Consider the following 12,648-nt stretch of genomic DNA (forward strand, 5'->3'; position numbering starts at 1 on the left):
ACAATGCTAGTCGTAATCTGTGTGTTTAATGCATACGTTTACCTCCCTTTACGTAAAAAGTCAGCTAGGTTGTAGGTCAAGCACAGCTGGCGCAACTGGTCCCTAGTACATATTGAAATAAAAAAAATAAAAATAAACACTCACAGGTCAGTACATAATTCACTGTGAGTCTGATTTAAGCTGGTAATGCAAAAGTGAATTTAAAGATGAATATCTTGAATTATCATGAACATGTATCATGAATTATTTTGACTGACTCATTAAAAGAAAAATAAAAGATTCTTAAGCATCTGACAAATCATAAACTCAGCGTGTGCCATGTTTGTCACTGCACACAGGAATCACTGGTACAAGCTCTAATGAGACTGAGATTATGTTGCCATGCAGCTTCTAGTGGTTGCTAGGGTGTTACCAGAGTATTTTCATTAGCCTCTAGAGTAATCTGACCAGTTTGCCTACTTATACTATGTTCTAAAAGTTGCCTAGAGCTGGGCGAAATGGCAAAAAATAAAATCACAATATTTTTATCCAGAACGTTTGATCGATCCTCGATTTTTAACAAGTCGACTTGAAAATCCATTGGTCTTGCATATATTCCATGTTTGTAGTTTTTAACACTTTTTATCATTGTTTGATCATTTTAATTGAATCTGCTTCCAATGAGCAATGGGTTATGGCCAACATTTCTTCAAATTTTAAAGTAAACCATCCGGGATATTAATTTCAACAAACTGCAGTCTGTGATGCACTAATGTCGAATACTATTTAGGATGGATAGAACGTGAATTGGGATACACCCCTGATATCCTAGTCTCTAGATATGATTCAAAACTCCCCCATGATCCCCCAGCCCCCTCCCCAATACGTACATGTCTCCATGCCCTCGTCATCTTCATCGGGGTTGACCGCGGTCACACCTTGCTTGTCGTAAGACTTGTCGATGGCCGCCCTGAAGCTCTCGTTGCAGCCCCGCCCCCTGATGATTCTGGGGCGTGGCCTGTGGAACGGGACGTCTCCGTTGAGCGTTACCTCGGCAACAGCTGTCTGGAGGCTCTCCAAGGAACTCGACTTCTTCAAACCCAACGACGGTCCCACATCTCGTGTGGAGTTGCCTTGTGGTGGAAAAACAGAGAGAGTAAAAAAACATGCCAGAATGAAGAAAAAAGATACTGTCTTACTTTTTCCCCTCAATAAATCATTCTCTCTTAATTCACTTCTAGAATTTACACCTCTCACTGAAGACAAATGTGCATATTGGGGCTGTGTTTATCTGCAGATGGAAGGTGATAAAAGTGTGCTAAAATAATATAGAACATATATGGCTCCACTTGATTCAAAGTGAGGTATCAAATAGATTATCTATCTTGCATAAGTCTCATTTTTAACTCGAGGTCATTTTTGCCTCTTTTTCCAAATGTGTGTGTGTGCTAGTGTGTGAGGGAAAGAGCGCTTAACTCCTTTCTGTACTTTAAGGCACTGATGGATGGCCCAAATATGAGGCCCATTATCTTCCCTGTGTGGTCATGGGAGGAGGTGGAGGAGGGAATGTGGAGAACAAGAGGGAGGAAGAGAAAAAGCTTGTAGACTGAACACGCTTTGAGACTCGACCCGTTCAGATTGAGCAGCGAGTCCTAGCCGAAACTCCCTCAACTCGTCTGCTTAATGACCTTTTCATGCATTTAATCCACTTGTTTCTCGTTAAGGGTTCCTCACAAAGACACAGTATAGGCCCACACTTTAAACACACGCCAGCATGGAGACAACATTAATCCTGCTTATGAAATCCTGTAGAAAAGACCTCAGTGGAAGCCGATTGGCTTGGCTGCGCGGGTCAGGGATTTGCATTTGTATGTGCAGAGTACAAAATGAACACTAAATGGGAATTAAAAGGGCTTTGGATCTATCTATCTATCTATCTATCTATCTATCTATCTATCTATCTATCTATCTATCTATCTATCTATCTATCTATCTATCTATCTATCTATCTATCTATCTATCTATCTATCTATCTATCTATCTATCTATCTATCTATCTATCTATCTATCTATCTATCTATCTATCTATCTATCTATCTATCTATCTATCTATCTATCTATCTATCTATCTATCTATCTATCTATCTATCTATCTATCTATCTATCTATCTATCTATCTATCTATCTATCTATCTATCTATCTATCTATCTATCTATCTATCTATCTATCTATCTATCTATCTATCTATCTATCTATCTATCTATCTATCTATCTATCTATCTATCTATCTATCTATCTATCTATCTATCTATCTATCTATCTATCTATCTATCTATCTATCTATCTATCTATCTATCTATCTATCTATCTATCTATCTATCTATCTATCTATCTATCTATCTATCTATCTATCTATCTATCTATCTATCTATCTATCTATCTATCTATCTATCTATCTATCTATCTATCTATCTATCTATCTATCTATCTATCTATCTATCTATCTATCTATCTATCTATCTATCTATCTATCTATCTATCTATCTATCTATCTATCTATCTATCTATCTATCTATCTATCTATCTATCTATCTATCTATCTATCTATCTATCTATCTATCTATCTATCTATCTATCTATCTATCTATCTATCTATCTATCTATCTATCTATCTATCTATCTATCTATCTATCTATCTATCTATCTATCTATCTATCTATCTATCTATCTATCTATCTATCTATCTATCTATCTATCTATCTATCTATCTATCTATCTATCTATCTATCTATCTATCTATCTATCTATCTATCTATCTATCTATCTATCTATCTATCTATCTATCTATCTATCTATCTATCTATCTATCTATCTATCTATCTATCTATCTATCTATCTATCTATCTATCTATCTATCTATCTATCTATCTATCTATCTATCTATCTATCTATCTATCTATCTATCTATCTATCTATCTATCTATCTATCTATCTATCTATCTATCTATCTATCTATCTATCTATCTATCTATCTATCTATCTATCTATCTATCTATCTATCTATCTATCTATCTATCTATCTATCTATCTATCTATCTATCTATCTATCTATCTATCTATCTATCTATCTATCTATCTATCTATCTATCTATCTATCTATCTATCTATCTATCTATCTATCTATCTATCTATCTATCTATCTATCTATCTATCTATCTATCTATCTATCTATCTATCTATCTATCTATCTATCTATCTATCTATCTATCTATCTATCTATCTATCTATCTATCTATCTATCTATCTATCTATCTATCTATCTATCTATCTATCTATCTATCTATCTATCTATCTATCTATCTATCTATCTATCTATCTATCTATCTATCTATCTATCTATCTGCCTGCCTGCCTGCCTGCCTGCCTGCCTGCCTGCCTGCCTGCCTGCCTGCCTGCCTGCCTGCCTGCCTGCCTGCCTGCCTGCCTGCCTGCCTGTCTGTCTGTCTGTCTTATTAACACAAGTTTTGAACTGTAATTTAAAAAATATATTACTATGTACATCACATTGTAATATTAACTAAAATACTAAATATTGCCAATGAAATATTTATGGCCAATAAACATTCTCAGTTGATGTTCAGCTGGATCATGTGGTCCTAAGCTAATTCTGTACCCTGTGTACGTGTGAATTCGTCATGTGTGTGTTATTGTGTGAGCTGTATGGAACAGACTCTGAAACAGTTGCCAACTACTGAAAAATGATCTAAGCCAAATGCATGATTGGATAAAATAGTATGTGAACCTCTAACAATAAACCTTGCAACCATGCACATTCTAACACAATTAGCATGCACACTATACTGTAAATAAACAAACATTAATCGACAGCAGCGCTACAGTTCTTCAGAGCGTAACCGAAGCTGCCGTTTGTTTGCTGGTGTAGCATAAATGTGCCATTTCTCATTCGAAGAACTTCGCATCAGATATTGACGGAAAATGTCTCGGCTATGATGCTGAAAACACAGCCCTCAAACTCTTGTGTTAAACAGGCCTCCTACTTGGACAGCTATAATTATTTTTCCAGTGGCTGCTGTTCAGTGTTTAGATTTGGCTAGTGAGGCGAGACTCGGGCACTGGCTGCTCATGCTGTCAGTGAACGCCTGTTTAAGGGCCTCAAGAACAGCGACCCCGATCCAAGGGTCAGCAGTCAGATTGGTTTAAAATATGGATCAATGACAAATAAGAGTGCCCACAAAAAAAGAAAAGGAGAAAAAAATCCTACTTAAAATTATTAAATAATACATTATTAGTAACATGCATGAATTTAAATGCATGTTGGTTTCACATGCTTTTGAAAAATATATATTTTCATAAAAAATAATAATTATTGAATGCTACTAACAATGGCATGGGGTATAACCATAATGAAAAAAAAAATACTGCAATTTGTCCTAAATACACAAAAATTATGTAACAATTTATGTTGTTGCATTTTATTTTATATTATATTTGTATTATATTTAATATGCATATCTTATTTTTATAACACAATATCAAAATAGTCCAATGTTTTATTTATTATGATATCAGGACAGTTTTCTCACTAAACAAATACATAAATAAAATTTGAATCTGAAAAAAAAATGTGATCATTGTATAGGTGTGCATTTAGCTCACTAAATATATATATAAACACACTGTATGAGTATGTGTTTTTTTTATTAATATATATATATATATATATATATATATGTATTTAAGTACAGAAACATAACATGACATTATTGTCCCCAGAGACTGCAGATGCAGGTTCAGGAATATTAAAGTTCCTGGAATTGACGTTTGCCATGCCAGTAGACATTAAAAACTAAATTTCCATACACAAGAAAATCACATATGGTGGCACTCTGTGTAAACATAGCTGTCTTTCAATCTCTCTCATTCTCGTTTCTCCTTTCAGATGATGCGTTGAGGTGGACCCAATGGTTTGGTCCTCCTCCTAAAAACATCTTCCCTCCATCTACAGCACGCTGAGATTCCCGATTTGTTTTCAGACGCTAAATGGAGCGTTCCTGCCAGCTGCAGAGCTCACAGCCCATCTTTAGCAGGAAAGACATGAAGCAAAACAGCCATTAGCCTAGCAAAATAAACCTCCAACAACATAAGAAAACAATTAGAAATCTATTACCTTCCTCTGAAAGATGAACGGTTTAAACAGTGTTTTAGACATCAGTAAAAGGGGATCGAAAGCTTAGAAATGATTCCAGGTGATCTGAGGTGTAGGTTAGCGGTTAGAAGTGTGTAAACCAAACCAGAGCTGACACTGTTAGCATTCTTTCACATCGAGTAGAAGCTTCTGAAGCTGGGGCTCCTTCTGAACCCTACTGATTAACCTTACAAGGGCCAAACCAGTGACCGGCCTCATCCAAGACAAAGAACTGAACAATAATCGATATTCACGGAATCTGTCTTTTACAGAACGAGTTAGTCACTGCAAACATACTGCAAGCATTACAAAAGTACTATAAGAATAAATAAATAATGTAATGTAAAAATAATATTAGTAAACGTACGAAAGTAGAGTTTTAAAATAAAAAGTGAAACTTAATGAGGACTGGGACTGCAAGTTTCAAAAATGAAGAAATGTGCATTATAAAAGTAAATTATGTGACTTGTGCACTGTGTTTCTCATTTTCCTGCAAGTCAATCCAAGTTTAGGTGAGGAACAGATTAAAATTGTATAATTCCTAAACAAAATCACATTTTCTGGTCGACAGAAGTGAAATGTGCATTTCAGACTGAACTGTCCTTATTAACGAAGCACACGGACCAGGAAGTGCTCAAGTCCACCAGGACACAATGCAGACCATCTCATCCCACTTCACCTCTCTCCTCTCTCATGAAGCACACTGTATCCGTATCTGTCTCTGTTATTAATAGAAATGAAAAAGGAAAGAATCCAATGCAGCAGACATGCACGTGAACTAATATCGCGTCCCATATGCTGGAGAAGCTCTTTAATCAACATGCTCCGAGGAACAGCTTGTGAACACGAGGTTTTCAGAGCTTTACACACAAATCTGCTACATTGAAGAGCATGACTGAACACACGGCAAACACGACAGGACTGAGCAGATACAAGCAGAAAACACAAATGACATCACTCTCAATCCTGAAATAATCAAACCACATGGCATTGAATCTCCTCTGAGCAAAACACGTCAAGGAACGGAAAGCTCATAATTGCGTATTTCCTAAGGATTTTGATATGCAACCCTCAATGGATCAAACCAGTGTAATTCTTATAATATCACATACACTATTTTTATTTTCATATTCTCACTGCACACACACACACACACACACACACACGCACACACACACACACACACACATATATATATATATATATATTAAATATAAAATGCATTATTTATTTATTTTTTATTACAAAAAGGCACATGCCCAAAAATGCATGATATTACCATGGTATTACTATTTGTATCTATATCATAAAGTGCTTTTAATTATCAAAGCCATAAAGGCACCTCGAGCACTTGAGCGGTTAAGAGTAATCAGCATTTATGCGATGAATGTGACCGCGGTATTGTTAAGATGGCCAGCAGTATTCTCATGAGGGATACTCAATGTATTACAGGCCAACATTTGCGCATGAAAACACAATTCATTGCATGTAATTTATTCAGCAATCTGCTATTTTATGCATCAACGTAAAAGGGTTATTAGGTTAAAAATATCTCCACAGCGGCAAAGGAGGTTTCATCCTGGTGTGTCCAGAAAGATTGAAGGAGTCCCGGGGGTTAGTTCACCCACCATTCCTATGATCATTAGTGGACCAGAGGATGTCCAGCTTGTCCCATGCTCCTCTACATTTGTCCTAATTAACTTCTAATGCCGCGAGCCAATCAGTCAAGACACAGTCATCTGTCTCATTGGCGTAATGATATCAGTGATGCTCAGAACCTGCTCTGCTCTGTCAGCGTCTGACATCACGTCCTGCCACTTACAGACAGACCGGCAGTTTGAAGGTTGTAAGAAAAGATGTCTTCAGTTTGGTGACTATGTTAGCCGATCTTAACCACAAGGGTTTTGAGGTTTATTAGGTTGTGAGAACAAGAATTAACATTGTTAATTTTAGTTCATTGTTAACCAATGTTAACTAAAGGAACTTTATTTTTAAGAATTAGCAAAAACAATGGCATCTCAGTGATACTAAAATAACACAAACACACTTCATTTAACATAATTTATTTAATTTAATAATAAGCTATGACTGACAGCTAACAAACACTCACAGGTTTAAGAAAGAAAAATGGAAATTGTCCCAATGGAACCTGCTTGAGTAAACGTGGTGAACATACAAATGACTTGGAATCATGAAAACCTGCTTCGAAGGTGTTCCTTCTCGATTTGCATTCAGAACTTTGGTTCCTTCATTGCTTCACTGCCTACATTACACTACTGTCATGTCTCCAATTTCATATGAAAAGAACAATTTGTCCATTAAAGGTTGTTTTTGGATGTCTCTGTAAAGAAGGCAAATCAACTTATCTCAAAATACATTCATCTAAAGGCCTCGCCACACGGTAAGCAAGCATCCTGCACCACTGTGACCTCCACAACAGTGAAAGGAAACAGATCTAAGGAGTTCTGAGCAACATGATTAATACGCAACTCCGCAATTCATGTCCATCTCTCGTTTTTTTGCGAACAGCGCTTCATGTTGACTTTAATATAAAAAAGCTTTGACTTTTTTGACAGAATGAATGACTCTGAATCTATGGTCTCCATATATCTCCCAGCATGACTACTGCTCCCCTGTGCTGTAACTAGAACTGCTGTAACTAACGCTTGACATTGATGGATTAATTGCAGTCTGACATTGAGGCTCTTTATTTCAAACAGAACCTCAGCAATCTCTCCTCACACACATGTATGCATACATACATGCATACACACCTCTGTTTCTTTTCCCATTCCAGCTGCCCTCGGCATAATTAATGTTTTCTTCCATCATAGTTCCTCAAGAACAAGCAGTGCGCTTTGTTTTGCCAAAACGTCTATTTAACACCATGGCACTTCATTTCAATGGGAAAAAAAGAAAGCAACACCCTCTCTGATTTGATGGCAATTACTTCAAATGACTTCCTTAACGAGCACAACACACACAGTCGTTTAGTTAGATTGATTACTAACAGTTAACAGTTGATAGGAGAGTCATGAAGTCAAAGGGGGGCCGGGCCGTTTGGAAGGATTCTTGCAAGCACAGATTAAACTTGTTCTTGGACTTATTTCCACCGTCACCGGTGGTCTCGCTCTGTTCATTTGTCATTCTAAAGCACTATTCGGACGGGACTAGTTTTCTAAACTACGTTTGAATTTCGATTCTTACCACCTGACGTCTGTGATTTTCATGTACCAATTCAGACGGGACTAACATCTCCGTGTTTATTACAGAGGTGGGAGGGTCTGATTTGTGCATCTGGGCATCACAGAGATCACGCGCTCCCTATGCGTGCATTGCATTCATTCAGAATGATTGCCATTAGTATTATTACACAATAAATACGAAATGGCTAGTATAGCAAAACCATGTTAATGTGTGGTTCCTTTAGTTTAACTTGTTTTCCTTTGTGTGTGTGTGTGTGTGTGTGTGTGTGTGTAGTAGGCTAAATCTACCATATGTTTAATTTTCATAAAGGTACATATGTAATTAAAACATTATGTAACTGAGTGCATAAATGAACGCGAGTAATCTTATCTGATGCTGATATTACAATAGCCGGTATTAACAGTTTACGTGATCTTGCTCTTGATTTTATTATTTTTGTTATTTTTTTATTATTATTACTTTGCCGGTAAGCAAATATATCAAACATGCACGCGGTAAGAGCATCTACGGTAATTCACGTTGGCCAAAACACACAAGGGAACGCGTTGTGAAATAAAATATCACCGGCAATCACAGACATTCGCATTCGGGCGGGATTAGTTTTCTCAGAGCATCACTGAGTTTGCTGAAAAACAGTAGGTAATTTGCTCTGGAATTATCACAGAGGTTGTGTGAGAAAAACACAGACGTGGCAGATTCGGACGGGATTAAAATCACCAAGTACATCTGTGAAACACAGATTTCTCAGGCAACCCCCTGTAAAACAAGTCCCATCCGAATAGGGCTTAAGAATACTGTGGCTCTGTACATAGGAGAGTTAGCATGTTGCTAAGCTAAAAACAAATAAATAATGAATAAAACTGACCATCTTTATTAGATCAGTACTTTAAAAGTTTTCTGTACTATTTGTTGTATAATGAAACAATGGTTGTCCACATTTGTCTCAATTGACTGGAATACAGTTTGACATTAACACGTTGCTTAGCTTAAATAATAAAATAAAATAAATAAACATTGGGCAAATTTTACTATTTTTATTAGATTAATACTTAAACAAATGTTTTCTATATTATTCAGTATATGATGAAACAACGGTCTATGTTTCAGTGTGTAACAGTGTGTAACAGTTTAAAATTAGTTGTTTATTAATTTTCTATATATACATATATATATATATATATATTCTCTATACTATATAGTGTAATGAAACAATGGTAGTCTAGATGTTTCTAATTTGGTTGTAATAGTTTGACATTAGCACGTTGCTAAACTAACAACAAATAGCCTAAATACTGGGTTAAACTGTCCATTTATAAATAGACAGAAACTTAAAACAATGGTTTTCTATACTATTAAATATCTACTGTAGCCTACAGTACATCTCTCTACGGTACAGAATCAGTACAGTACAACTGATTCTAATAGTCTGACATTAGCATGTTGCTCAGCTAAAGGCAAATACATATATTCTAAAACATAAATTAAAATCTTTTTTTTATTACACAGAAACGTGAAGTGATGTTCTTCTACACTGTAACTAATGAAATATTATAACTGTAATCTATGTATCTCTTGATTGAGTTTGACATTAGCAGACTGCTAAGCTAAAGGGCACAAATACAAACTAAGTGCACTTTAAAATAGACAGAAACTTGAAACAATGTTTTTTAGTGTCTAATGAAATCTAATATACAGTTCTGTGAACTGATCCTAAAAGACATGGTAGAATAGACAGATTCTATTATACTAATTAGAATAGACACTAATACATACTTGATCAAATTGCCAATTGTTTTAGAGAATTAGATTTGATTGAAATGTTTCTTTATACTACTATATAAATATAACGAGTATATACTTTTCTCAAAGGATTATAATAGTGCTTGAATAGCTTACAGCAAATAAATACGAATTAAAATAGTGCTTTATATTCAGAATTTAAATATTATAGTCAACCTTTTTTTTCACTATACTCCCAATGCATTCTGGGATTGCTCCCTGCATTGAAGGTTACACACAATGCTGCTTTAGATTTTAAACAAAGTGAAGCAAACATGGCTGCATCAGCGTGCAGATTATTAGGTTCTGAAACAGAGCTCCAGAGATTTATCTGAAAAAGTGTTTAAATCATTTAAAAACACCATTAGAAGTCCACCAAAACATCAGCATGCCCAGACACTCAGAGATCCGGTGTGTTCGTGAGGTTAGTGTTTCTGATCAGTGGCCTTACCTTCGGTCCTCTCTGTGCAGGGAGTGAGGTTAAACTCGTCGGCTACTGTTAGGGATGCATAAACAATTGTGATTGGTTAATTCAAGACGGTCCACCATTCTCAGACCCATGCAACTCATTCCATTACAGATCTTACTTGACATTTCCAAAGGCCAACCCAAGAGGCATGCAAATCACTCTGTAAAAGTGAGACACGACGTGAGACAGAGGCAGACGGTCAAAGTGGGAAAACCAATGAAATGGTGAGAGAGAAAGAGAGAGTTTAATGAATTATCATGCGATATAATTCAAAAGTATTGGGCAGATGCATGTGTTAGGTGATTTTAGCTCCATCAACCAGGAGTAACCAGTTGCGTTTTGTCCCTCTCAGTCTTATCACACACAGGGTAGAAACCGTGAAGGATGATTTATTTTATAATTTTTTTTCTGTAATGTTCCCCATGTTGGCTCTCTCAAATCTGTCTTTAGACTGTTACTGGAGATTGTGTTCTTCTAAAAGCCTGAGAGGAGCAAAAATATATACTCAACCTGATGGCAGAAATGCCACTTGAGGAAAATGGCTCATCAGAACAAAGCACAAGAGATTTGGTGAAATGTGGAATGTGTTTGAAATGTGTTTCTAATGAGTAGAGAGGAGAGGTCTTTAAATGCTGCTCGGTTGAAATGGCCTGTAATGACGGGCACATCTGTCCTCTCTAAATGCATTTCATTTATTTATTGTGTAAAACTGGGGAAGACATAAGAAAGTTTCTCAGACTACCACCTAAGTTCATTAATTACATGTGAAATGTAATGTTTTTCTGTGATGCTCCGCTGTATTTTCAGCATCATTCCTCCAGTCTTCAGTGTCACATGATCTTCAGAAATCATGGACATATGATGATTTACTGCTCAAGAAACATTTCTGATTATTATCAGTGTGGAACACAGGTGTGCTGCACAATATTTTTGTTGAAACCATGATGCATTACTTTTTTTTCTTTTGAAAAGTTGAAAAGAACAGCATCTATTCGAAATACAAATATGTTGATATAATTTAAATAACATTACCTTGCAAAATACTAGTATTTAAAAAAAGTACTGAGCCCAAACTGCTGAAATATATATATATATATATATATATATACATTCATTTCACATAAACATAAAACTTAATATTTACATAAAAATTATTATTATTATTATTATTATTATTTAAAAATCTTGCAGGTGTCCTAACAATGTAACATTACATTAATTATTAGTAGTACATAAATAGTACATCAATACATTAATAGTAATGTTACGTTACGTTAAGTATGATCATGATCCATTAAGTGTCAGTAAGTAAGTGCTTTATTAATTCAATTTAATTTGTGACATCTTTAACCCTTTGAGTGTCCAAAAACTTTTTGGGGTTACTTTATATTTGTGGAACAGTACTGTATGTGTTTATGTGTGTAACAATTGAACACCAAAAACTCTCATATCCAGAGTCTAACTAAAGCTTAATGAGGCACTGAAACAGGTCTCATCTGCTGCCAAAAGACATTCCTTTTCCCTCTTTTTCTCATTTTTTTTAAGTGCTATATCTCCTTCCACTCATTTCACTTTTGCTAGTGAAGTGCATAGAGCGGGACGTGTCTCGAGTGTCTAGTATGGTCGTGACTGAGCGGGGCTTGGTCCGGTCTCAGGAGGCGCTGGGCTTGATGTTGGCTGAGGATAAAGAGGATGAAAGCGATGTTTTATCTCCTCCAATTAGCCATGCAGCCATGCGGCAGAAGCTGTGCGTCTCCTGAGACAGGCCTGCTTCACTCTCAACAACCCTGACCTGTCCTTGAGTCCCTCAAACCCACCTCAGAGGTGAGCTTTAGGCCTACTTTGAGAGATGAGTGATACATATGTTAGTTAGGAGAGAAAGTAATGCAAAAAAAATATTTTTAATGTTTAAGGACTCTCTGTGCTCTTTTAAGTTTGTTGTAGCCACTGCTGTGCCTGATATTATTAGCTTTAAAGTTAAGTGCTGTGCTAGCTTACGCACCCTGG

General features: G+C 36.0%; 1 protein-coding gene across 2 annotated transcripts in view; it reads right to left on the reverse strand.

The window, feature by feature from the left end:
• LOC132124488 (partitioning defective 3 homolog) overlaps positions 1-12,648 on the reverse strand; it is a 474,703-nt gene that overhangs the window by 150,958 nt on the left and 311,097 nt on the right. The window contains exons 17-18 of one of the 2 annotated variants that reach the window (XM_059535540.1): positions 10,624-10,668; positions 870-1,112 (exon numbers count right to left, since the gene is read on the reverse strand). In XM_059535540.1, coding sequence (XP_059391523.1) covers positions 870-1,112; positions 10,624-10,668 — 288 coding nt within the window. The remainder of the gene's footprint in view (positions 1-869; positions 1,113-10,623; positions 10,669-12,648) is intronic. The other variant, XM_059535542.1, reaches the window with a different exon arrangement.

The sequence above is a fragment of the Carassius carassius genome, chromosome 42 (genome assembly GCF_963082965.1).
Source record: "Carassius carassius chromosome 42, fCarCar2.1, whole genome shotgun sequence".
Lineage (NCBI taxonomy): Eukaryota > Metazoa > Chordata > Actinopteri > Cypriniformes > Cyprinidae > Carassius > Carassius carassius.